The sequence below is a fragment of the Leptinotarsa decemlineata genome, unplaced genomic scaffold, assembly GCF_025532065.1.
Source record: "Leptinotarsa decemlineata unplaced genomic scaffold, Ldec_3_MD MMD2_P_RNA_scaffold_4, whole genome shotgun sequence".
Taxonomy (NCBI): Eukaryota; Metazoa; Arthropoda; class Insecta; order Coleoptera; family Chrysomelidae; genus Leptinotarsa; species Leptinotarsa decemlineata.
In genome coordinates this window covers 216226-244118 of record NW_027412531.1, presented here as the reverse complement: position 1 = coordinate 244118, position 27893 = coordinate 216226, and the positions used below count along the sequence as shown (strand labels likewise).

Sequence of the window (27893 nt, the reverse complement as noted above, 5' to 3'; positions counted from 1 at the left end):
TTTTGACAATTAGCGTGTGGTAACACTGATTATCACTTATCTATATCTACACTTCTCGAAAATTCTAGATCCGATTATCAGAGCTAAGAGTCGTGAGGTTCACCGGTTCATTCATTTTTGTGAAAATTCTTTATATTCAATAAATTTAAAACACTTTCCGGTAATATTTTAATTGAAGGTGAGTGTAACAACATCAGAAACTGACATTCATTCAATTCCGCTACAACATATCAATTATTTCGAGAAATGGAGGGCTTGCTGACATGTGCTCCAAAAGATTCGAGTTTTTCACAACCAAGACTATGGTCTTTTGAAATTAAATGATAATTTGTTAGCAGTAGTCACTTTATTTTCGATAATTTCATATATTCTAGGATCGTTCATCATATATTAACATTTTGAATATAGGGTTATGTCACGCAGTTGTCTACCAAAAACTCCAAGTATCAAACCTTCCTTGGTTTTTCTTTTTGATTTTCTGTCAAACGAAATTTTGTCATAGTTGGTTTTTGAACTATCAGTTGATTTCTTATCAATATTTTTCTGTTTTAGATGTATCGACTACCTATTGCTGTTCGGTCATTAAGTCTACGCAAAGCTCAGCAAATCAGTCATGTGCAGCGCTGGTATGCTAAGGATGTTAGGTTTGGGTCTGAAGTTCGAGCACTTATGCTTCAGGGGGTTGATATTCTTGCTGATGCTGTTGCTGTCACCATGGGTCCAAAGGTAATCAACTGATTTGATATGTTTTTCATTTGTGGGAGTAAATATCTCGTTTGCTCACATCGAAATACTTTGTAAAAAAATTAATTTGTACTTGAAGTAAAATTACAGTAGAAACGATTCAAAATTAGAAAACAGATTTAAAGGAGAAGAATTCAATTCCATTTGGTCATTCAGTAAATCATCAGAATTCTCAAAGCCATTCATTTCTAAGTGCTCCAAAAGATTGAGTTTCAAACCTTTCTTTCCCAAATATCTCATAGTCTTAGTTGATCTCATGCCTCTCTATCAAAAAATGGTTTGCACATGTGGAAATGATATCACATTCAAGATATTTACTTCTATGCTCTTTTTTCTTTGGAAAAAGTTCTCCTTGTTCGTCCAATATAAAGTTTCCGGCAAGAACCACAAGTCAACTTATACAGTGCATTTCTTTAATGTCCCCACTCTTTTATTTTTTGAACGGGTCAAGTCACAAAATTGAAATTTGGGGTAATGAAATTGATGCATGAATACTTTATTTTGAAGTGATTATGACAGATGAAACATTTAAGATGGCGACTGGGTGCCATCTGGAAAAAAAAATTAAATGTCTTGTGACACATCATTTTGAAGCTCCTGAAGAATACTTCACAACCCTAGAATATTAAGTCAATATCTTCACCTACTACAAAATGGCGGAACATTTAATAATTGCCTGAATACATTGACATTTAACTACATAATATGAGGTAATAAGCTTAAGGTCAGTTCAGAAGATGCTCGAAATGGTTGCCTTGAACTTCTTGACATATTATGAACAGCCTATCCGAAATTTCATGCCGAACATATAAAAAAAATCCAAAGGTGTCAAATCTGGCGAGCGGGCTGGCCATTCTGCAGGACCTCGACCTTGTTCACACAAAGTGCATTATTTTATTTTTCAATATTTGTCTTTCTTTTCTTTTTATTATATAACTATTAATCTAGAAACATGTTTGTATAGCTATTTTTTTCATTTTTATATTAGGACATGTCCTACTAAATAGAGTTCTTCTTCTAAAAATACAATTCCAAAAAACAATTGTTAGTACATTTATAATAATAAAAAAGTCCCATCTCCCGGAACTCTATCACTAATATTATTTATAATTTAAATTTAGAGGCGAAAATAGCGCTAAAGGCCGGCCATGCGCGTCCCGCACGCGCTGACCAATACGGCCCTTTGAGACACTAGTCTCACTAAATAATAAAAATTATTTTAACCCATTGAATATAATTATTAAGAAAAAAATTCACATACCTTCTAGATACTTGAATGAATGAAAATCCATGGAAAAATTTTCCCGTCATTATTTTATTAGATATACTTTGTAAAAAAAGAAACATATTAAAAAATTTGTAAAAATAGAGAGAGAAAATTTACACAAAAAGTTACATTTGTTTTTTTTGTAGTATTTAAAAAATGTATATCATAAAAATTATTTTGCTTAGAACAAATTGTTTGTTAAATGAATAAAAATATATAAATTTAAAACAAGTTTATTTTTCAGAATATCAAAGAGAAATAGAAATTATGATTTTAAAAAAAAAATCGTTCCTTAATATTCATATTTAGTAGCAAAATTGTTATTCAACAGATGCGTTTTCAAGCAATAATTTTTTTTTAAACGATTTTGTTTTTAAAAATCATAATATTCATTATTGATAAAAATCCCCCAAAAAAATTTCAAATATATAAACAATACATTTGTTTATAACAATTTTTTAAACAAATGGAGATAAAAATTATGAAAAATAATTTGTATGTAACTTTAAATAATAATACAAATAAATTTGAATATTGACAGAAAACAAATTACTTACTTCAATAAACAATGTTCAAATTTATCATCGGTAGAATATGGGGTTCCTCAGGGCTCGGTACTGGGCCCGCTACTGTTCTTGATTTACATCAATGACTTACCTGCGGTGGTGCCAGACACTGAGGTGATCCTCTTTGCTGATAATACAACATTGATTGAAACAAATCTCTCCATAACAAATTTAAAGGAAAAAATCATAGAGGCACAGTTGAAGGTTGATGATTGGTTCAACTGTAACAGGCTTCGCTTAAATGACTCAAAAACTGACTATATTGTTTTCTCTCTTAGAAATCATGACATGGAGTTGAAGTCACATGTGAAATTTCTAGGAGTAATGCTTGACTCATCTTTAACATGGAAATCTCATGTTGATTATTTAGCGAAAAAACTATACAGGGTAACTTATCTCCTAAAAAACTTGGCCAAAATTGTTAGCAATAAAGTACTAGCAAAGGCTTACAATGCTTTATTTCATTCACTAGTTCTGTATGCATTTCTCTGTTGGGGTCACTCGGCACATACTGAAAGAATTTTTGGCATCCAGATACGAGCTATTCGATATATGCTCTCTCTTACTTATAGGAAGGATATTAGAGAAAAATTTATAAAATTTAGTATCTTAACTATACCGTCACTATACATTTATGAATGCATTAAGTTTATAAAAGTCAATATAAAAAATTATGAATATGTATCCACTAGCTCACCTACATAATACCCGACAAAAAAATAATTTAGTTCTACAGTATCATAGGTTGTCTAAAATCAGAAATTATAAAAATTATGGTCCAATATTCTTCAACAAAATTCCTGAAGCTATATGCTGTACCCCTACTAAAAGTTTCCTACAAATAATAAAAAAACTACTTATCAAAAAAGCGTACTATAGCATTGAAGAATTCCTGTCTGATGATGTGGTCTCTTCTTTGCCGATGTTGCAGTGGCACACAGGTAGAGCATAAATATTTTGAAACTATCTTTAAGTTCAAACCTTTTATATTATGTAGATGTAATTATAACCATAACTTACCTATTTCACTAGTATATTCCCACCTGACTTGTGTAAACATGAAGAGTGTAAAGCATCAATAATATTTCTTTCTTTGTTTCTTATTGAAAAAAAAAGTTCATTGCTTTCAAAAATTTCATTTTACCAAAAAAGATCTCGTAATCAAATACAAACTTTCCATTTTTTGGAAGCACTCCCCAAATTGGTCAAAAATGGATATTATTTTGCTTTTTTTTTCATTGGCAATTTTTTTGTAACATGCTTTTTTTTCTCAGACTATAATTTTCATCAGTTTTTTAATTTTCTCATTTTTGAATTCATAAATTCAAATTTCCATAATTTTTTCACAAAATTGCCATCTGTAATAATTTACTTATCACTTTATTACTCTTAAATTATATAAAGGTTTTTTATTGTATTGAAGATTAAATAAAAACGAACATTCAAATTTGAATATACAGTCTCATTTAGGATGAAAATATATATTTAATAAAAATTAATACCTACTACCTCTGAAATGAGAGGAGAATTATTATATGCGAGCGCTTTCGATAGCAGACTGTGCTGTCATCTTCATGGCTCTACTCAAACTGAACGTTTTATCTCCTTGTTTGTTCTTTTATACAGTTAGATCGCCTTGGTGAATTTGTTATTGTTGTTCATGGTTCAATAATTAGGGCAGGTAATTGTCCTCCCCTTTAATCCTGGATGTCTCGTTAAATTTACCTCTACTTGGGTTACATTAGGTAATATCCTTTGGTTTGGTGTTTCTCTAGGTTCATTGTTTCTAGGAATGTGTATTGTTTTATGGAGTATATTGAATGTTAGGTCTTGTGTTTTGATTTGTTCCTCGATAAGTGAATTATGGCTTTTGAATTTATGAATATTTAGGTTAGGGTTTCCTTTATTGACTTGTTTTATGAGTCTGATGTTTTCTAGTGAAAAAAAAAGGAAAACTAGTTGCATTATTATCATCAGGGAAACTACAAGAGTAAGAATGTGTATTTTCATTTTGCTTAAGTTTTGATGAAACTACTTACATTGTCCATGAGGTTGTATGCAAATGGTTGAAAAATCATCAAATATATGTACAACAAAACATTTTGGTAGAGTTGATAATACAATCTTTGTAACAGATAAAAATAATATTACTATAAAACGCTCTTGAAACTTTCAGTCAATATTTAAAATAAGTTATTAATGTTGAAATTTAATAGGACGCAGTAACAGAATAACGAGAATATTCGAATATTGAGGTTGATGGACTCTTGGTTTTTTACATCAAGGTCAAATGTTAACAGTGGTGCCAATCTAATCAGTTGAGAGATTTTTCAGAGATGAATAAATTTCTATTCTGGCATTCTTTTAGGGCCGAAATGTCATCATTGAACAGTCTTGGGGCTCCCCAAAAATAACCAAAGATGGAGTTACTGTAGCCAAGGGAGTTGAACTCAAAGACAAATTTCAAAATATTGGCGCACGATTGGTACAAGATGTCGCAAATAACACAAATGAAGAAGCCGGAGATGGAACTACTACAGCTACGGTTCTAGCCCGTTCTATTGCCAAAGAAGGTTTTGATAATCTTGGGAAGGGCGCTAATCCAGTTGAGATTCGTAAAGGTGAGATTATAAATAAATAAATATGTATATTATTTCCTTCATATATAATATTGTTTCCCTTATTTCCTAATATATAAAAACAAGGTCTGTTTAAAAAATAAGGTGAATTTTCATATTTTTCAAAAATCATTTATTTATCAATTTTTACTTTGTCACCTTCATAGTCACCTCAGATATAATAAACTTGTGCCAGTGTTTTTCTTTCCAAACAGTTCTGATTTGTAATTCGGTTTTTAACTCGTCAATAGTCACAAAACGCTGTCTATTCACTGGTCTCTTAGGAAAAGTCTCAGAGGGCCAAATCCGGTAAATACGGTGGCCGAGGCATGATTATGATGTTGTTTTTGTCAAAAAAAAATAGGAACAAGCAATGGTGAGTGAGCAATATCATGGTGCAAAAGGCATGAATTGTTTTCTCACAATACTGGATGTTTTCTTTGTATTGCTTCTTGCAAGCGGCAAGATTATACTCCTTATTGATTGTACGACCATGTGACAAGAACTCTTGATGCACAAAACATGCCTAACAGCTGAAACTGTGAACATATGTTCGAGACGAGTGTACCAACATAAAAAAATATAGAAAAATTGCTAATCGAATGTACTTAGGTAGCGAAATTTTAACATTCGCCTTTCGGGGTTCCTCAGGGGTCTATATTAAGTCCACTCTTATATATAATATATGTAAATGATTTTTATATTCAATGAATCTCAGACAGGCAAAAACTTCAAACAGCTCTTCCCAAAGATTATTGGAAATAGATGGTTTGAACAAGAGAGCGTCAGAAAATACATAAATACAATGAACCGTTAACAATCAAATCAAATCATGTTATGGCGATCTCAATCACATCATGTTGGAGTGTTCGCACCACATCCACAGTATAAATACCCTTTACTCTGAATTCAAATTTCATAATATCTTTTTTCCAATAAACTTAAATTGTATGTTAACTTCAAACAACAAAAATATATACAAATTATTATACAATCATCTAATAAGATGCAGAATTAAAGTATGAATGATTGATTGTAAATATAGTTATAGTACTACTAACAATATATTCAAATGTAAACAGAAATTGAATCATGTACAAACGCATTGAAAAAATTAAAAAATATATATATAAAATAATAAAAAGAAGAAAAAAATATTAACAAAAAAAATAAGGGAAACAAAAATATAAAACAAGTAAAGAAAAAACACTTATTTAAAAAGAAAAAAGACAAAAAATGAAATAAAAATACAAAAACAAAAAAAAAATAAACACAAAAAAACACAGAAATGAACATTCAAAAGCAAAAAACGAGGGGAAAAAAATCTATGTTTGAGCTACTATTCAATGTTACTTTCAAATAGTTTTTTATTAAAACAGTCTGGCTAATTGGTTCTCCCAAAGCCAAAAAATTTAAACCACACACACACACACATCAGTTTCGTTATGTATGCTGTTGACACATCTTTATTGATAACTCAGGAAAATATTAAAACCACAGTTAATAACGCATCTAATGAAATAAAAATGACCCAAAAGTGGTTCTCAGACAATGGTCTCTTGTTAAATGAAAGAAAAACTGCTTTTACGTTTTATTCTTTTTTATTAGTCAGTGGGCTATGCTTGAAGACTGGTCGTAAACAAATCTAAAGTAAATGGAACTTCAAACGTTCCAGCCAGTCTCTATATACCTACACAGTAGATTTAATGGACTGACACCTATCAGAAAACAACTACTCCCCTGGCTAATACCACGAAGGGCGTTGGATTATATCCGACAGGCGTCAGTGCAGGAATTTTCACAGAAAATGTCCTGCATATGCAATTGGCAATACAACTGAAAGAGTCGACCTTCAATTATGGAACGGGCACACTTGCAGACCGGTTTCGGGCTCCTTAGCCACTCATCAGTGCAAGATAGTGACCATCATCGACCTGAAGTCAATGATATTCCACAATTGAAAATCAGAATTCTCTCAGAGTATTTCATTCCTCTTCCGAAGTTGGAGCGAACATCACAAATGTCACTCCATCTAGTGGACGAGGTACTAACCAACTGCATATCCGTAATTTGCCCGATTCCTCTGAATATGGAAAAAAACTTTCTTATTAGTCAGTGGGCTATGCTTGAAGACTGGCCGTAAACAAATCTAAAGTCTCAAATGGAACAAGCATACTGATACGATTTTCAAAAAGATATCCTCAATATGTTATTGTATTTTAACAACTACGCTCTTTTAATGTACTACCATGCATACTTTCATTGTAACATTTCCTATTATATTATAGCTTTGGGAGCATCTAGTGATTGTTTCATATTACTCAAAATTCAAAAAAGAACCATAAGGTATATAGCAGGAGTTACTAGAAGGACAAGTTGCAAACTCATCTTCCAAAATCTCAGAATATTGGCTGTTACAAGTATATACATTTATGAGATATTGAAATATGTAAAATCGCATATAACAAGTTTTCCTACTCTTAATGGTAGTAAGAATTATAATACTAGAAATTCCCTACAGTTGGAAGTGCCAACACACAGACTAGTTGTATCTGAATCATGTCCCATGCCATTAAAATGTACAATATACTTCCAAGTACAATAAGTTATAGGTTATGACCCTGTACATGTGTAACATTTTAGGAAGATTTCAATAACGTTGCTGTTACATAACAGATTATTTTTGGTTTTGACTATTGTATATTATGTACATGTCCAGGCCAATTTTAATAACGATATTGTTGAATAAATAGCAGGTTATTTTTGGTTTTGACCATTATTATTATATTATCTATATAAATTGTATATTGTGCCTCAGATCATGGAGTTTGTATTGTTAATTTTGTATTTGTATACGTTTTGACATACTCAATGTCATCCTATAGATGATCCAACTGAATTAATATCATTTTTGAACAGTCCTTGTATTAATTTTTTTAGAATTTGCTCCAAATAATAATATATTACAGTGCTCAAAAGCGATTCATTTCGACTAAATAATAATAATAATAATGTCATTTATTGGTGAATAGCAAAGAGCCATCGACCGAAGTCCTTCAGCCAGTGTACAATTTTTAAATATTTGCAGTGATTTTTACATACGCTTCGATTCCTAAAATTACTGATTCGAATCAGAATTTATCTCTGCATCGCAAATATTTTCCTCACAATTTTTCACAAGCAATAATTTATATTTTAAGGAATAATGCTTGCTGTGGAAAAAATAACAGAAACTCTTAAGACTTTATCCAAGCCAGTAACTACACCTGAAGAAATTTGTCAAGTAGCCACGATTTCCGCGAATGGCGACACTTCAGTTGGTAACCTTATAGCTGATGCCATGAAACGCGTAGGTAAAGAAGGAGTTATAACTGTAAAGGACGGAAAGACTTTGATAGATGAATTGGAAGTGATCGAAGGAATGAAATTCGATCGCGGTTACATTTCTCCATACTTTGTTAATACCACCAAAGGTAGGTTGTAAGGTTAGGTTTTTCAGAATGAAGGCGCTCATTACCACATTTTTAGGTGCCAAAGTTGAATATCAGGATGCCTTGATACTGCTAAGCGAGAAAAAAATTTCATCGGTTCAGAGTATCGTACCAGCTTTGGAACTTGCAAATGCTCAAAGGAAACCTTTGATCATTATTGCCGAAGATGTAGACGGTGAAGCTTTGACGACACTTGTTGTTAACAGGTTGGTACTATTTTTGGTTTCAATTAATTATATCTTATTAATTTTTTTTGAAGGCTCCGAATCGGTCTACAAGTAGCTGCTGTCAAAGCTCCAGGCTTCGGTGATAACAGAAAGGCAACTTTGACCGACATGGCGATCGCAACCGGCGGTATCGTATTCGGTGACGACGCCAACATAGTCAAACTAGAAGATATCAAACTTTCCGATTTGGGACAGATTGGCGAAATCGCCATCACCAAAGATGATACCTTGTTACTCAAAGGTAAAGGTAAAAAGGAAGATATCGACAGAAGGTCGGAACAAATAAGGGATCAGATTGAATCGACGACATCGGAGTACGAAAAGGAGAAACTTCAAGAGAGGTTGGCAAGACTTGCCTCTGGCGTTGCGGTTCTGAAAGTCGGCGGCAGCAGTGAAGTTGAAGTCAACGAGAAGAAAGACAGAGTGAACGATGCTCTGAATGCTACCCGAGCCGCAGTGGAAGAAGGGATCGTGCCCGGTGGTGGTACTGCACTTTTGAGATGCACAGGCAGCTTGGATTCTATCAAACCTGCGAACAATGACCAGGCTATTGGTAAGTTTGCTGTAAGGGGATGGGGAAACAAATAATAATAATATTTATTGATTTCTTGAGGATATCCTAATATACATACATTATTTTAAAAATATATAAATAAATGAAATAAATAACAAAAATGATGATATGATAGAAGAAGAAAAAAATAAAAACCATTTTTTAATAATAATAATAGAATTTATTCATGAATCGAAGGTTATACAAGCCATTATATATATACATATACATTTAAAAAAAAAAAAAAAAAAAAAAAAAAAACATAACACTTATCAGGCTAGTCAAGAAAGAAAAGAAGGTAATCTATAAATAAATTGTTAATCGCCAAACCAGAAAAAATTGTACATATAATAGTCAGTCTTACAATTATGAGATATCACAAATTATAAGATTCTTCAACATTATAAAATACTTTTTCAAGAAGAACATTTTTCAATTCAATTTTGAATAGAATGTCATTCAGATTCACATCTATCAAATCTCTTTATTTTATTGAAACACTTGATACCAATATGCTTCGGTGAATTTTCACAGACTGATAACCTTGAATAGGGTTGTCGAAGTTTTTCTTTATTCCTAGTATTATACATATGAGTGTCTTCATTCCTCATTAGTTCTTTTTGGTTTGGAGCATGGCAAATCGTTCTTATCCTTTTTGACAAGACAACTCCCAGAAGATCACACCGTATTGTAAAGTAGACTGTACCATCCCAAAATATAATGGTCTCAAGATGTCTGCTGATACAGTATCTCGCAGATTTTTTATTATATAGCATGTAGTACTTAGTTTCGAACATACAGTATTTATGTGTGCTTCCCATGTTAGCTTACTATTCAAAGTAACACCTAAGAACTTGATGGTTTCCATGGATTGTATAAATTGACCAGATAAGGTTAAGTATAGGTCATAATTTGGATTCATGTTTTTTGGCAAGAACCGGACATAATTGTTTTTTTTTTCTATTCAGGCTGAGGCCATTCTCAAAGCTATACCTTTCTATTTCATTAGATGCCTTGTTACTTAAATTTGTTATTGTGTGACATCAGAATATTAGTGTCATCTGCATATAATATCATTTGATTTGCGAATTGACAGGTGTCTTCAATGTCACTCAGAAAAGCTACAAACAATAGTGGTCCCAGGATTGAACCCTGTGGAACCCCTGAATTTATTACTCTTGAATCTGACTTTACACCATTCACCACTGTCGTCTGGGTTCTGTTTGTTAAGTATTCCAGAATGGTTTCAACATGAGGATATACATAATAAATATATTACCAAACAGAAGAAAGAAAATCAAGGATGATATTTAATCTAGTTCATGAGTTTTTTTTTTCAATTGGAAAACATTATTGAATCTTTCAACGAAAGTGGGAGTTCGTTATACTCATTGAAACGTTTATAAAATAAAGACTTCATCGTACTAGTCTAATTAGTTCGAGAAAGGTGGAATTTTTGGGAGCTACTCGCTCTTGTTAAGTGGTTATGGATTTGAGATTTATATATATAGAATTCTTCAAAATAAGTTTGAAGCAAGTTAGTGTTAGTTTGAAAATGAATATCATTGCTAACTCGCACAGTCTCTGGAAAACAGACAGACATTGCAATGTACTTAACATGTTTAATAGATATACTAGAATGAATACCTATTCACTTGTAAAATAATCCTCATTCCACGATTCTGTAACTTTTGTAAAGCCGATACCTTATTTTGGTCAAATGAGTATAAAAGACTAGCACAATAATCAAAATGGGTTTGGATTCTACAATTATATAATGTAATTTTTGAGTACATCGAAAGAAAGAATATATGGAGTACTGTATTGCTTGGATCTTTTTAATTAACGCTCTTTCATTAGCTTCACCTGTGTGTATGTATGTTTGTTTGCTTGTAACTCCAGAATTATCGGCATTATTGCTTGATCTATTCGCCAGCAGATGGCGCTGTACGTAAGTAACCTCCTTGATATATATATTTTTATTTTTTATTTTATTATCACGCTATTATTAGCTTCACCTGTATGTATGTATGTTTGTTTGTATGTTTGTAACTCTCCTTTTCATTTCATATTTACTCCTGTTTGAATGCTCGGGATTTGTATTTGACAGAATTATCGACATTATTGCTTGATCTATTGGCGGACAGATGGCGCTGTACGTAACCTCCTTGATATAATTCCAACTCACATTTCACGCATTTCTTCATTTGAAAAAAAGTATATTTTTATTATTATTTTATTATCACGCTATTATTAGCTTCACCTGTATGTATGTACCTATGTTTGTTTGTTTGTTTGTAACTCTCCTTTTCATTCTATATTTATTCTCGTTTGAATGCTCGGGATTTGTATTTGACAGAATTATCGACATTATTGCTTGATCTATTGGCGGACAGATGGCGCTGTACGTAACCTCCTTGATATAATTCCAACTCACATTTCACGCATTTCTTAATTTGAAAAAAAGTATATTTTTATTATTATTTTATTATCACGCTATTATTAGCTTCACCTGTATGTATGTACCTATGTTTGTTTGTTTGTTTGTAACTCTCCTTTTCATTCTATATTTATTCTCGTTTGAATGCTCGGGATCTGTATTTGACAGAATTATAAACATTATTGCTTGATCTATTCGCGGGCAGATGGCGCTGTACGTAACATCTTTGATATAATTCGAACTCACTTTACATGTATTTCTTCATTTCAAAAAAGTATATTTTTATTATTATTTTATTATCACGCTATTATTAGCTTCACCTGTATGTATTATGTATGTTTGTTTCTAACTCTCTTTTTCATTTTATATTTATTCCCGTTTGAATGCTCGGGATCTATATTTGACAGAATTATCGACATTATTGCTTGATCTATTCGAGGACAGATAGCGCTATACGTAAACTCTTTGATATAATTCGAACTTACTTTACATGTATTTCTTCATTTGAAAAAATTATTTTTTTTTAATAACACGCGCGACTACTGGCTTTAGCTTGGTAGCTGATTTTCAGGCTTCCTCTCCAGAATTGGAAAATACAATGGTAATTTTTATAAACAATATTCGGCTGATTGATCCTGAAGTTTAGATGAAATAAAAACATATTTTAAAAAGACTAGAAAACACGCTATTATAGCATACGGAACTAAAAAATGAAAAATAAATTAAAAAACTGTAAAAAAAAATTTTAAAGAACATCGAACGGAAGTCTGAAAAGTTTCTGGCCTCAACATGGTGACACAGCAGCGAAACAAAAAACTGAAACACCACAAGAAATACAATCCAATGTAGTGTACAAATTAAACTGTCACGAATGCTATGTTGGTCAAACCGGACGGAATGTTGAAACACGAGTTTCAGAACACATGAGAGACTCTAAGAAACTGAATATAAAAAACCCCACAGCTCTCGTTGAACATGAAAAAGAATATGGACACATTTTTGATTTTGATCATCGTACTATTCTAGATGTTCAGCCATATTTATCAAAAAGACTTCTGAGGAAAATGATACATATCCTCAAACGCGATAGTGTTAACACTAGAAGAGATGTCGATGGCGTTAGTACTGCATATTTTAATTTGATAAGTAAAATACCTGAATAATTTACCCTTTTTTCATTCTTCTTCTTTCTGCCATTGAAGAAGAATTTAATTAAATTCAAAACGTCGGCAAAAATACAATTGTTTTTTTAAGAAAAAAATCATCCTGTTACCCAGCCAACCTCTTTTTTAGGAATATTATTATTATTGAATCTTTTTTTGAAAATTTTAGGGTTACTGAAACCACTTGACCAGAATAATTTATTTAAGAGGCATTAGATTGCTGAAATAAATTATAAAGTAGCACATTGAACGGCTCACTTTTCCCCAAAATGCACAGAAAATATTCAATAATATTCTTAACGTGACAGTTGAAAGTTTAGGTATATCAAATATTGATCTACATAACTTGACTTATAATTCGTGCGGAGGACGTACTAACTTTATATAAACAACTCTTGATGTCGATATTGTAATTTCTTGTTGCCAAAGTTGTTTTTCATTTCAGGTATTGAAATCGTGAAGAGAGCGTTGAAAGTACCTTGCATGACGATTGCTAAAAACGCTGGTGTCGACGGTGCTGCAGTAGTGGCCAAGGTTGAACAACAAGAAGGGGATTATGGCTTTGATGCTCTCAATAATGAATACGTTCATATGTTTGAAAGGGGTATAATTGATCCAACCAAAGTAAGTCTACGGTTCTATAATTGGTTTTCAATGATGCCAGGCGTTATAATTTTTCTGTACGTATACAATTTGTCTTGTTGTAGGTTGTACGTACCGCCATTGTTGATGCCTCAGGAGTGGCTTCCCTACTGACTACGGCAGAAGCAGTCATCACTGAAATTCCCAAAGAAGAACCCGCCGTTCCGTCCGGAATGGGTGGAATGGGCGGTATGGGAGGCATGGGCGGAATGGGTGGAATGATGTAATTGTCATTCCAGTAAGATAAAACTCATTCATTGTCACTCCTTGTGTGGTTTAATTCCAATTCCTTAGAGTTTTCCACAATCAAATTTTCTAGATGAATTGTTCTTGTTTTTTCTTTCATTGGTTGTTTGAAATTCGTGCATGTTCTTATGTGAAAACGAATTCAGAGGCATCTGTGTGTTAGTAAAATTCAATCGAATATGGTCAAAGACGGTTTTTTATGAGAATATTCCGTGGTTCTTATATTTTTTTATATCCTAGTTTGCCATGATATACATAAGAAATGGCTCTTGACCGTGAACTGATCTGCATTTAATGTAATTTGATTCTGATTTGTACATCGTTTTTACTATGTAAAATGTATATTGTTATAAATATATTGTTATTCTTTTTTTATATTAGTATTTATTTAAAACATTGTACCTACTACAACAGTCGATGGATGATGGAAAAATCTGTTATAGGTAAGTCAACCCTGTAGGGTTTATTGTGGCTGACACTTATTCACACTCGGCCAAATAAACCCAGCTTAACGACGCCGATTAGTTTGTATGGTGAGTGGTCTTTCAGGTCGGATGGTAGAGTAGGGTTCTACCGAACTCACTTCACTTCACTCAAAGTTCTTGGCCTTTGCTTCCAGATAGGCGCATTTTGCCAGCTCGATTCGGATGGTTACAGCTTGGTCTGATTGTGAATCATGCTGTAATCCAAGACTTCCGTTTTCTTAATTAGATTTGGTATACATTTTTTTATTTTATAAAAAAACACTTAATATGTTTTGGAGACTTCAAGAACTTTTTCACATAATTAACACATTTATTTGGTAAAATCCTGTCTCCACGTGGACATCCGGTACACCCTCCGGCCTTCAACCGGCGTGAATGGGGACAGGAGTTTTGTTCATCCACTATAACACTCCCACGTGGACATCTGGTCCACCCGGCCTCCAACCTGCAACACTCCCACGTAGACATCCGGTCCCCCGGCCTCCAACCGGCGTTATGTACATCCACTATAACACTCCCACGTGGACATCCGGTCCACCCGGCCTCCAACCTGCGTTATGTACATCCAGGAGTTATGTACACCCACTATAACACTCCCACGTGGACATCCGGTCCAACCGGCGTGAATAGGGACAGGAATTATGTACATCCACTATAACACTCTCACGTGGACGTCCGGTCCAACCGGCCTGAATGGGGACAGGAGTTATGTACATCCACTATAAGACTCCCACGTGGACATTCGGTCCAACCTGCGTGAATGGGGACAGGAGTTATGTACATCCACTATAACACTCCCACGTGGACATCCGGTCCACCCGGCCTCCAACCGGCGTTATGTACATCCACTATAATACTCCCACGTGGACATCCGGTCCACCCGGCCTCCAACCGGCGTGAATGGGGGCAGACGTTATGTACATTCACTATAACACTCCCACGTGGACATCCTGTTCACCCGACCTCCAACCGGCGTGAATGGGCGTGCTGTTTCTCTTCAACACGTAAAGATTGTTCACAAAAATGTTTAATTTAATGATGGCACGTTCTATGACGGCAGGCATTCACAACACAAACCGAGTTTCGTCCCCAACAATGGCGTTCGCGTGCCTTCTTTGTGGACGGTCGCTGTCGGCATGTCCGTCCATCACAACTCCCTTTGTGCCTGTCCCCAGCGGGGCAGGCACAAAGTATATGCTCTACTATTTCATCATTTTCCAGACAGAGGCGACACACACTTTCTTCAGACAGTCCAAGTCTCTGCATATGATGATTCAAATGACAGTGACCGGTAAGAAGGCCTGTTAGACATCGTAGTTCATCCCTACTGTCTTTGTATATAGTCTATATACAATGCTACTGTAGTCCAACAACTGTTTGGTATCGAGCTTCGAACAGTGAATGAACGCCTTGGAGTGCCAAACCTAGAAGATTTTGCCAGAAGTCAATAAATCTTCTTGTCATCCAGGTGTTCAGTGCTTGTTTGGCAAAGCCCAAAGTCGCCCTATTGAGGAGAGTCATTTTTGGCAATTTGCTACCAATTTAGTTGTTGCTCTGTAGGAGCCAAGAGCTTCCAACGCCGCTTGACTGTCAAAGAATATCTTTATTGACTTGTGTATGAGTTTGGATTCTTCCAATCTCTCCGCACACAATGGGAAATGTTCCTCAATTTGGGTTATTACAGCAAATGCAAGTTTGAACAAAATAAAGTTGAGTTTAATTCATGATTTTTTCAAATTCACTTCGAAAAGTATTCAAATTGATGTTTCGAATGTTGGGTTTTAATTTTTAAAGGGATTTGTTTGTAATTCACATATTGGCAACAGCGTCTATATAAAGTTGAAATATTTTATACGTACCTAGATAATCTACTTTAAAAAAGGAAAATTATCTTTATGGATCAACAATTGAGGGAAAATATAAATCATGGTTCAATATCACCTCTGGAGCCACATAAACAACAGTTTTTTTGTTATTTATTTAAATAGAGGAAGATAGGTTAGATGCACAAAATGTCGTATGTCACAGAATGTCTCGGAACATAATTAAACAGAACAGCACGCCTCTGAAATATGACATCCTTGTTTGTCTCATAATCGATGTTGCCAAATGGTGAAATAGAAACAAATTCCCTTAAATGTTGAATGCATTATTTCATTCCTCTTTTTTAAGTATTTAAATGATTATTTAAAGGAAAAGGTTGAAATGATAATTAAAAATGCATTGTTTTAGAGCTCTTTTATGAAAACTACTTGATTTTTGTCAGGAGGAATATTCAATAGCGTAAATTTCCCCTTGAAATACAGTCGCATAAGTTCCTGCGACTAAAAAACACCTGCACCAGAACCGGAAGGTGTTTTAGATCCATCTGTGAACCAACAACTATCTGCTCTTAATATTTCCTATTCCCGCAGGATCCCGTCCTCCCTACTAGGGAATAGCACTTTATAAGGTAGTTCGTAGTTGACAGTTGGAGTCATAAAGTCGGAGGTCACTTCCAACGTCAACCAACAGTCTGTTGTACTCTGCATTGAATTGATTTGTGCAATTGGCAATGTGCACAAGTCTGTATGCAGTCCATCTAGCCTCTCTGTCCAGAAAAGTATGGAGAAGAGGTAGATCTAGAAGGATCTCCATGGCCGCTGACGGTGTGGTACTGATGGCACCACTGCTAGCCAGACAAGCCTGTCTCTGTAAGCCAGAGCTTCGCTTCGGCCGTTTTCTGTAAAGCCTTCGGCCACTAAGCAATTGCACCATACGTGATCATTGGTCGGACAATCGTCACATAAATCCAATGGATTTTTTTAGGACTTAAACCCGAAGTTTTACCACAAATCCTTCGCAATGTCCATAGAGACAGTCTGGCTTGGTGTGAAACTTTTTCCAAGTGAACGTTCCAGGTGAGTCTTTTACCAAGGACAATGCCAAGATATTTCACCTCCATTCCAAATGGAATGACCACACCATTGAGGGAAAGTGGAGTTAGATCGTCCAATTTTTTTTTCTCTTGGTGAAGGGGAATAACACAGTTTTGCTGGGGTTGACAAACATCTGCTTCCTCAGGCACCAACTGTGAACAACGTCCAACGCGCTTTGGAGGATATTAAAGCTATCTTCCACGAAGTGGATCTTGCCAAGATGACAAGGTCATCTGCATAAGCTTGCAAATCAACTTTTCTTCAAAATAATCTCCAGAAAATCAACGAGTTTGTTCCAAAATACCTATTTTATTTTGATGTTATTGAATATTAAGTTCTTGTTACAATACTGTACAATTTTGAGTAATTTTTGATGTTACTAAAAAATAAAAATAACTACCAAAAATAACTTAGAAAATTATGTAACTCTTCAAAAAAATTGACCGTGGTTAAACCATGGTTGTGTAATTTTCAATATTGCAGGCTTTCAAAATAAACCGTCGCATACAGGATGCTATCTATTTATCGTTTTAGCAAATTTTCTTTTCGTAGTTCCCATTTTAAAAAATGGGTAAAAAAGTTAAACTCCACTTAGATGACCATGACTTCAAATCTAGATGTATTTCTTAATGCTGAACAACTTTTTCAAATAACATTTTCCTAGATTCTTGTCTAAGAATCAAATATTTGAAGTCTCCTCGTATGTAACGAGTATGTGTGTTTTACTATATTTTGTTAGTGCATGTTTAGCTTTAGGGGATGTACAAACTTTTATCAAGAATAACTTTTTGTCGAAAAACCCTTAATCAATAAGTTTCCCATATGGTGTATAATTTGGGGATTGTTAGAACTATGTCAATGAACATACCTAGGTTGACGAACAACGTACCAGGGATTTTCCTCTTTTTTTCCTTGACTCCCATTTGGTGCAATTTGCCTGCTCACTAGGAGAACAAAAACAAGGATCCGTAATACAAACTATGGGTAAAACATAGGTTTTGTTTCTGCTAGTCTATGCAAGCTTCTGAAAATTTGACATTGATGTATGGAGCATAACACAAGTTAGGGAGTGGATGTGCCAAAAACGTCCGTACACAAAGAGGGTACGCGGTTTCCACTTGCTATCGCGGGGCTTTTATTTATATTGTGATTGTCTATTGTGCAAAGATGTTAAAGTTTACGTGAAAGTTCAGACAAGACTGTGAAGTGAAGGCCCCCTTTATTCACGCCGGTATCTAGGCCGGAATGGTTCGTATAATCACGTAAAGGAGGTCATGTATGTGAATTTAAAAACTCGAAGGTCTCCCGAAGAGGAGGCGACTCAAAAAATATATGTGAAAAATCAAAAGGTCATCCGAGCAGAAGGCGACAATAAAAAAGTTGAATTGTTTTTATTGTAAAAAAGTTCAACAGAAAAGGGGTGGCAGTATTGCTTCGAGTAAGACGAGCAAGCACACGTCCAAAAAAATTAGAGAGAGTGAGAGAATACAAGTTAAGAAATTTCTGAACCCAGAAATCTGGTTAAACGAACACTTGTTTGGTAGTTCTGAAAATCACCACTATTATTTAACTACAGAAAAACCGGAGATATGAAACACAGTTTCTTGAAAACTACAAAGAGAGTAAGTAGTTTGTGTTGAAAACCTTGGAACTGAACGTCAAAATACTAACCGATGATTTTGTTGTGAAGATGACATGTCTGAATATGTAATGTTTCATAGAGTGATTGTTAAAAGGTACCTTGGTCACTTTTATAGTGTTTTCAGAGCAAAGTCAAAAACAAGTTTCCGAACCAACTAGTTTTTGTTATCGAAAAGTAAAATCATATGATTTTCATAGCATTGTCCTCAGAACATTAAAAAAATATTGAATATTTTTATGACTCAGGTAGGTACTTTTTCACACCAAACAGTTTCAGTTATCATCAATTGTAACACTTAGATAGTGAAAGCAATGAACTGCATAGATTCAAAGAGACATATTATACAACTAGTAATGCAAACGCAAATATGTTGACATGTCAAGAAGAGTACTTGGACCACGCCATTGAAGATGACTGCTGCAGTTGCAGTCGAAACGTTTGGAAATCATAACCAAAGACCACGGCAAAACCCGGAAATCATTCAAAACATTGACGCCAGCCGTAAAAGCCTACATTCTTATGATAATTTATTTTTTAGGTAACCACTATCAAAAGTTCTGGTTAGTAATGGTCAAGAAGTGGTCACATTTTATTATTCAAATCTTAGTACGAAAATAAAATAACGTGTGGCAACCCTGCATGAACGTTATGAGAAGTTAGAAGTTACAAATTTTGGATAGGAAAATTTTTGATACCTATTTTGTTTTTTTAATATTTAGAATGAACTACTCATATTTTAGGTTTAGTCATTTAGATAAGTACTTACAAAAAGCGACATGGATTTCTTTCAGTAACTTATACAGGTATTCACACAATTTCAGTAACATACCAGGGCCTATTTCCCTTCCAGTTGTGGGAACTTTATATCATTATGTTCCAATAATTGGTAAGAACTTATTTTTTTGAATTAGCATTATCTCAGAACAATAAAATTGTAGGGGATTACAAATTTGATGAGCTGCATCACAATGGTTTCAAAAAATACTACAAGTTTGGTCCAGTTGTTCATGAAAAACTTGTACCAGATGTTAATATTGTGTGGTTATTCGATCCAGTCGACATTGAAACGATGTTCCGAAATGAGGGTAAATATCCTCAGAGAAGAAGCCATTTAGCTTTGGAAAAATACCGTTTAGATAAACCTGCTGTTTATAATTCTGGAGGGTTACTACCTACGTAAGGAATGTTAGATATGAAAGAAGTGTTCGACTTGAGTTTATGACGAGAAGAGGGTATACCAACATCAAATAGTGACTACCCTCCACATGGTAAGTGATCATTGGGCTCATGAAACATGTGTCTTGAACTAAGAATGACTCTATATTTTATTGGCCATGGCATCGGCTGTTCTATGGCAAGTTAGTGTGATCTTGAGATTCAAGTATTCAAAAAATATATTTGGTATATTTCCACTTCCATTTTTCATTCTCTTCTGGATGATTTTGTCATAACAGTAGCCACAGAATTTATGTAGAGTATTGGTCTTTTTTGGATAGTGGAGGTTCATAAACTTGTATATATCCAAAAACAAACACATTTCCTAAACACTAGGAGACGAAGAAAATCAATTCCTAACTCTGAAATTTGAGTAGAAATTTACACAAATTATCTCGTGAAAGTTCCCGCTAATTTTGAGAGAGTGATTCATAAAAAGGTACCAATGGGCTATTTGGAATGGAACCGCTATCAACAATTTCAGATAGTTTTCATTCATTCTATGGCCAAAGTGTGTTCAGGGATACCAGATTTTTCTGAGCTCTCCAAAATCAAATATGTGCTGTGTGTTCTTTGTAACAAATTTCAATGGCTGGCTTAGTTTGACCGATGTATTTTTTGTCACAGCTCTTTTGGTATTGTTTCAAATTTTCATTTTCCAACATCTTCACTTCATGGTTACCTACCATTAGTTGAAGTGAATTAAGAGTTTTGAAGGCTAATTTCACTTTCTTCATGAACTTATCTACTATATTTGAAGAATGCCCGTTGATAATTTAATTGGATGTTAACCTTTCACAACTCCTTAACCGATTCAATAATTAATTGCATATATGTGATGAGAACTAAGAGCATCTTTGTGATATTATTCTGATTGTATTAATCAAACTACCTGTTTGTTATTGGGCTACTTCTATTTACCTGATTTCAAAGTACTATAAATATGTCTGTACATTTACTGAATACCATTTTTGTTTGAGAAAGCTGTAGGAATAGTGAAACGTGCCACATATTACAAATAGTAATATATTATGGATATTTAAAAAAGTGTTTTTTTCATTTTTTAATCCTAGTAATTATGGATATCCATTAAGTATCAGTCAAATCATTTTTGTTGTGGATGAACTCAGCTCATTTGAAACTATTCCAATTGCATAACATCCTGATGCCAATTTTTTATTCAAAGCTGAAATATGTTGATCAAATTTTAATTTGTTATCCATGAAGATTCCCAGGAATTTGTATTGGTTTTTATTCTCAAGAATTTGTCCATTAAAGTATAAATTATTAATATTACAGCTGAAGGTGAGTAGGTTTGTTTTTCTAATATTAAAGCACAAGTAGTTTGCGCCACACCATTTTTTCACAACTTCTAAATCACTAGAGATAGTTTCTTTCATATTAGAAGTATTTTTTCCATGCCAAAGGAGCGTGGTGTCATCCGCGAAGATCGTAAAAATTCCTTGAATTAAGAGAGTCACCAGGTCATTTACATAAATAAGGAAAAGAACCGGGCCTAGTACTGATCCTTGTGGTACGCCCCATAAGATATCCTTAGTTTGTGATAGTTTTTCTTTTGATCTTACTAACTGTTTTCTATCACTTAAGTAAGACCTGAACCAGTTATTACACACTCCTCTAAAGGCATAGTAGTTCAACTTTTGCAAAAGAAGTTCATGATTTACACAATCAAAAACTTTGGGAAAATCACAGAATACTGCAGCTACTTGCTTGGACTTCAGCCAGACTATTCTTTGACAGATTTGAAATCTCTGGAAGAATGAATTTGAATGTTGAATTTATTGAAAATACTAAAAATAACTGAATTGAAATATTAGGATAAGTTAGTTGAAATAGAAATAATGCAAAAAAGAGGCAATGCCGGTTATTTTCAGCATTTTCAACGACTTCAGCTTCATTTGTTTATTCATGAATTTCAAATCTGTTAACACGTTTTTATGCAATGGAAGTCCGAACTTGGTAACATACTGTGAATGAAAATGCATATACCGGGTGTCCCACATTTTATGTGACAGGCAATATCTGGTTTGTTGAAGGAGATACACAAAAATGTTTCATACAAAAGTTTTAGGAGTTCATGAGAGCTATATTTTGATATAATTTTTAAATATACAGGGTGTTTGGTGTAGGTGCTACAGACCAAAATTCCATTTTTTAAAATAGAACGCCCTGTATATCATTACATATTCAGATGCTACGTTAAATTCTGATATCATTTCATATTTGGTTTTTGAAATTCGGTTACGGCGTTGTTGAGTTATTGCACTTTTCCTTAAATATAAAGTTTCAAAAAAACTTATTTACTCGTACACGAATCCAGTCTATATCTTTTATTAAATTGAACTAGACTACTACTGAATACAAACCATTATTCTCACCTCTACGATACGATATCGATATCAGTTGAATATAATATTGAAATTCTTGAGAATGTGACTAACTTGAGGGTGAATTGCTTTATATTGCACAATTTCATCAAGTAGCTTATGCTTGTTGATGCCATAGTAACAAATGTTGTTGAATTGTATCTACTTGTCAGTTCGATTCAGTGATTCTTTGCAAAACAGTAAATGTGTTCTTTGTGCGAAAACTCCAGTATGCCTTTCGCGTTTAGTCCAAGTGATTGCATTGATATGTTATTAGTGTTTGGGGAATGTCAGAAAAACTGCCGTCAAGCACAACGTCTATACCAAGAACGTTTTCCAGACAGACCCATTCCGTCACGAATGACTTTTTCGAGAGTTGTAGAAAAATTGCGAACTGGGTCATTTCCTTCTACTATAAAGCATCGTCATCATACGAGATCTCTTAGAACTGAAGATTTAGAGATCAATGTGTTGGCTTATATTATTATTCATCCACATGTTTCTATCCGTACTCTTGCAGAAGAAGTCGGTGTGAGTAAATCTAATGTATAGAGAATTCTGAAAGAAAATAAATACCACCCATTCAAAATTCAGTTGGTACAAGGTTTGAAACCCACGGACTTTGAACAACAACTTGAATTCATTGCTTGTATTCAGGTAATATTACATGAAAGTCCTAACATATTCAGTCAAATTTTGTGGAGCGATGAATCGCGATTCCACAATAATGGAGTTGTGTATCGACATAACAGTCACTATTGGTCTCAAGAAAATCCCCACTGAGTCCGCGAAAGTAATTTTCAAACTACTTGGGGTATTAATGTATGGTGTGGATTGTTCAATGGCCGCATCATAGGACCTTACTTTTTCAATGAAAATCTCAATGGATTGCGATATTTACATTTTCTAGAAAATGATTTGATCCAGTTGATGGAAGATATTCCCATAGCAGAACGACAAGGAATTTGGTGGCAACAAGATGGTGCTCCTTCTCACAATTCACAGGTTGTTACTGAATATCTGGATAGAACGTACCCAAATAGATGGATTGGTAATAAGGGTCCAATTCGGTGGCCGGCTCGTTCCCCAGATTTATCACCGCTTGATTTTTTCCTATGGGGTTATTTGAAAGATATTGTTTTCACTACTCCCCTTTGAATGTGGATGATCTGAAAATGAAAATTCGACTAGCGTGCAGTGATATTACGCCTGATATTATAAGAGCGACTTGTACGAGAGAAGTCATTCGACGTTTCGAAGCCTGTATAATATCTAATGGGCATCACTTTGAACAATTTTTATGACTTATTTCTAGGTACCTACCATTCTTATGAAATGATTTATCAAGTTATATTATTTACATTGTTATTAATTAAAGATTTGTTTTCGAATACACCTCTTTCAATTTCGCAATTGTTTCATATTCAAAATGATTCCTGACTGAATTCCACAACTCAAAATTGAAACCATTACTTCGAACACTCAAAATTTTGACTAATTTTCATGTGATCTGATGCAGAGAGAATAATTGTATGAGATATTTTAAAAATTAATAGTCGTTCTCAAGATATTACATTTTAAGCAATAACTCAACAACGCCGTAACCGAATTTCAAAAACCAAACATGAAATGATATCAGAATTTAACGTAGCATCTGAATATATAATGATATACAGGGCGTTCTATTTTAAAAAATGGAATTTTGGTCTGTAGCACCTACACCAAACACCCTGTATATTTAAAAATTATATCAAAATATAGCTCTCATGAACTCCTAAAACTTTTGTATGAAACATTTTTGTGTATCTCCTTCAACAAACCAGATATTGCCTGTCACATAAAATGTGGGACACCCGGTACAGTGTGTCCAACTAAAACTTGGTAAACCCCCTATCTGAGAACTCGTGAAAAGTAAATATAGTTTAAAAAAACTTAAAAACACGCTTTAACTATATTTATTTTTCACTTTTTAGTCCGATTAATTGTCAAAAATAATTTTTTCTAGTCACTAGTATTATAAATCTTTAATAGACGGCGCACAAATGTAAAATTCCTCTCAAACAACATAATAAGGTTTGAGGTCTCAAAAGTTTTCATTGTTGAAATCCATATTCTGGTTTGCTTTCAAATAATCGAATTAGATTTTAAAATGTATCTTCCGTTTCGTTCACAACTTTTTTCTATACTGAATCACGGGTAATTGTAAATATTTAAATATTTCATCTGTAGTACAAACTTTCGCTAACACCTATAATTCTTAAAATATGTTTTTTATTTTGATTTTCTTTTGAACAACCTATCAAGGAGGTTACTTATTGCGGCATCTGCCCGCGAATAGCTCAAGAAATAATTGATAGTTACGTACAGCGTCATCTGCCCGCAAACAGATCAAGCAATAATTGATAGTTACGTACAGCGCCATCTGCCCGCGAATAGATTAAGAAATATCAATGAGGTTACGTACAGCACCATCTGCCCGCGAATAGATCAAGCAATAATGCCGATAATTCTGTCAATACAGATCCTGAGCTTGAGAGTTACAAACAAACATACATACATACATACAGGCGAAGCTAATATAAAGCGTGAAAAAAGATGAAAATCGCTCAGACCCGTCGATTTTTTTTCAAGGGCGAACACACACCAAAAACATCATCATTGTGTTGTCAACCCCCTCATCCCCAACACTCCCTACTAAAGAATTTTCAATGGGACTACTATACTTGCCTCAGGGAATTCAATCACGAATACAACGGTGCATTGAAATTGAGGATTGATCAAGTATCGTTGAAGTTTTAATGAAAACTAAGTTTCATCAAGATATTTTTATTTTTCTTCAGCTTGTCAAGTAGTATACTCCTGTAATGGTTTTTCCTTTTTGAAGATAATCAATTGAAATAACTCCATGACTATCCCAAAAAACAGTCGCCATAATTTTCCCAGCCGAAAAAAGTTTTTGCTTTGTTTGGGCCGGCTTTTCCTTTGCACTCCACTGTTTGGAGTGTATTTCTGTTTCAGGCGTTTAATGGTGTATCCTAGTTTCATCTACAGTAATTGATCGGTGCCAAAACTCGGATGTATTGCTCCCAAACTGCGCCAACAGAGCATTGGAGATGTTCATTCAAACAAATTTTTTGTGTAACGTGAGCAAACGCGGCACCCAACACGCTGACAGCTCTGTTATGCCTGAATGTTGCATTAATTTATGACAAACACGTCTTTTTGACATGTTCATAACCTCTGCTATCTCTCTTACTTTAATTTACGAATGCTACTGTCCTCGTGTTGAGGTCGGAAATTTTTCAGATCACCTTCATGATTATGTACTGTTCAATAGCAAATGCCTCTTATTGATTAGTATCTACAAAATCATAATAATAATACTGTACAGAATGTTCAAATATGTGTATTCTGAAAACATAGAGGTGCCTAATTTATTGGAATATATAATATCACCTTTTTTGTTCCCGAATCTCGATTATACTGACTTGCCTTAAAACTTGACCGGACAAATGCAGCACGATATTGTTTTTGCTTTGCTATGTCTTCTCGAGGGACACGATTCTTGGGTCCAACAATCACTTACCTGGCTTAGGCCACAGTATGGGGAATAGTCTTTGATTGTTGGCACACTTTTAAAATGGGTTGGATCTTCGGATACAGCAAACTCTTTTTATACAGTGCAAGCCACCCTGAATAACTTTTGGTGCAATGATTTGCAGGAAAAATAAAAAAACATCTCAACAATAGTATACAGTATACATTTGATCTAACTTTCCCTAACGCATCCCCAAAGTATGTCACTATTTTTTTTAAATGGTTTCATTTGTTTTGCATTATCAGATGAGTAATATAGCTATAGGAGTTCTGAGCCAAAATCCCATGTATTTTCTTATGGAGCTAAATTCTGGACCTTTTTGGACCTCAGGCCCACTTCATACGGAAGGGGCAAAGGTCAGCGCCTTGTCTCTGCCAGACGTCCATTATGTGTAAACTGAGCCTTAGCCTTCAAAGCCCAATTCAGACCACCTCCACTTTTACCGTCATTCAGTCGACCAATCAGAAGCTACCGCGCATACAGCGGGAGATTCAAACCAGTAGATGAACAAGGCCGATTCTGGGGCACTTCGAGGTCGTGCGTCGATGACGTCACACGTTTCTCTCTTCCACTCACTAAAGTTTCTCTCTCAAATGCTTGAGAACTTGAAGTGTGCTCGTTCCCGCCTTGTTCATCTACTGGTTTGAATTGCCCGCTGTATGCGCGGTAGCTTCTGATTGGTCGACTGAATAACGGTAAAAGTGGAAAAGTGGGGGTGGTCTGAATTGGGCTTTGAAGGCTAAGGCTCAGTTTACACATAATGGACGTCTGGCAGAGACAAGGTGCTGACCTTTGCCCCTTCCGTTTGAAGTGGGCCTGAGGTCTAAAAAGGTCCAGAATTTCCATGATGAACAGATTTCAACAAAGTAGAATACATTATGGTCTGAAGTTCATAGTTTGGAAGCTAAAAATTATTTGAGTTGAAAACGGGCCACCGTGAATGAACTTCTGTACAGTCTGTTACCTAGGTTTCATAGTTGTTTTTGTGAAGTATACTTCAAAAAAGTCTTATTTTGCCTACTTAAGTTTGAATTCGATATTCTATTCATTTTGTATTTGTCTCATTCTACAATAACGATTACCTACCAGGTGAAGTTACAATTGGTGTTTCTGTTTTTGTGAATTCTTGAGGAGCAATGGTTTATACGCTTCGAGAACAGATTAAAATATTGAGTTTGTACTACAAGAATGGAAATAGTGCTTGAGCTGCTGCCCGTATGTTCAATGATAATATCATGAGGCATTGCAGCGAAATAACAGCCGAGATTCTCAACCATGTGAGGGGGACAATGGAAGCTCGTTTGTACCATTGTAAGGAAGTTGGTGGAAACGTTTTTGAACATTTACCATAGAAATTTTTTTCTTCTCATTGTCCAGTCATCAGATTTTGATTCAAGAATTAATGAAAAATGTCTTTTTCTGATTTATTGCTTCCATATTTGTCTCTAGAACGAATATTTCAAAATGTGGACTCCTGTATAATTGTTGACGTGTTTTTTTTACTTTTCCTGCAAATCATTGTTTCAAAAGTTATTCAGTGTGGCTCGTTTTCAACTCAAATAATGTGTATCTCCCGAACCATAAGTTACAGACCATATGTTTTATACTTTGTTGAAATCTGCTCATCATGGAGTATTTGATAATGCGAAACAATATAGGGTGATCCATTAAAAAAGAATGGTGATATGCTC

The 27893-nt window shown here is 34.4% G+C and overlaps 2 protein-coding genes across 5 annotated transcripts in view; both read left to right on the top strand.

Moving 5' to 3' along the window:
- The first annotated feature begins 19 nt into the window (after positions 1-19).
- On the top strand, positions 20-14332 carry LOC111516293 (heat shock protein 60A). The gene is made up of 8 exons (XM_074186610.1): positions 20-178; positions 553-726; positions 4946-5198; positions 8396-8668; positions 8724-8892; positions 8946-9466; positions 13515-13693; positions 13777-14332. The coding sequence occupies exons 2-8, from the start codon at positions 553-555 to the stop codon at positions 13936-13938; spliced, it is 1731 nt and encodes a 576-aa protein (XP_074042711.1). The 5' UTR covers positions 20-178; the 3' UTR covers positions 13939-14332.
- A 4751-nt stretch (positions 14333-19083) lies between these two features.
- LOC111516700 (cytochrome P450 302a1, mitochondrial) overlaps positions 19084-27893 on the top strand; it is a 187519-nt gene continuing 178709 nt past the window's right edge. For 2 of the 4 annotated variants that reach the window (XM_074186609.1, XM_074186608.1), the window contains exons 1-2: positions 19084-19888; positions 19941-20178. In XM_074186609.1, coding sequence (XP_074042710.1) covers positions 19723-19888; positions 19941-20178 — 404 coding nt within the window. In that variant the 5' untranslated portion in view covers positions 19084-19722. The remainder of the gene's footprint in view (positions 19889-19940; positions 20179-27893) is intronic. The other 2 variants (XM_074186606.1, XM_074186607.1) reach the window with 2 other exon arrangements.

What these genes read in the sequence shown, in the direction of transcription:
- LOC111516293 (XM_074186610.1), top strand. Translation starts at nt 553, where the DNA reads ATGTATCGACTACCTATTGCTGTTCGGTCATTAAGTCTACGCAAAGCT. An exon ending in TCCAGTTGAGATTCGTAAAG is followed by an intron (nt 5,199 to 8,395) that starts GTGAGATTATAA and finishes TTATATTTTAAG; the next exon opens with GAATAATGCTTGCTGTGGAA. An exon ending in GTATAATTGATCCAACCAAA is followed by an intron (nt 13,694 to 13,776) that starts GTAAGTCTACGG and finishes GTCTTGTTGTAG; the next exon opens with GTTGTACGTACCGCCATTGT.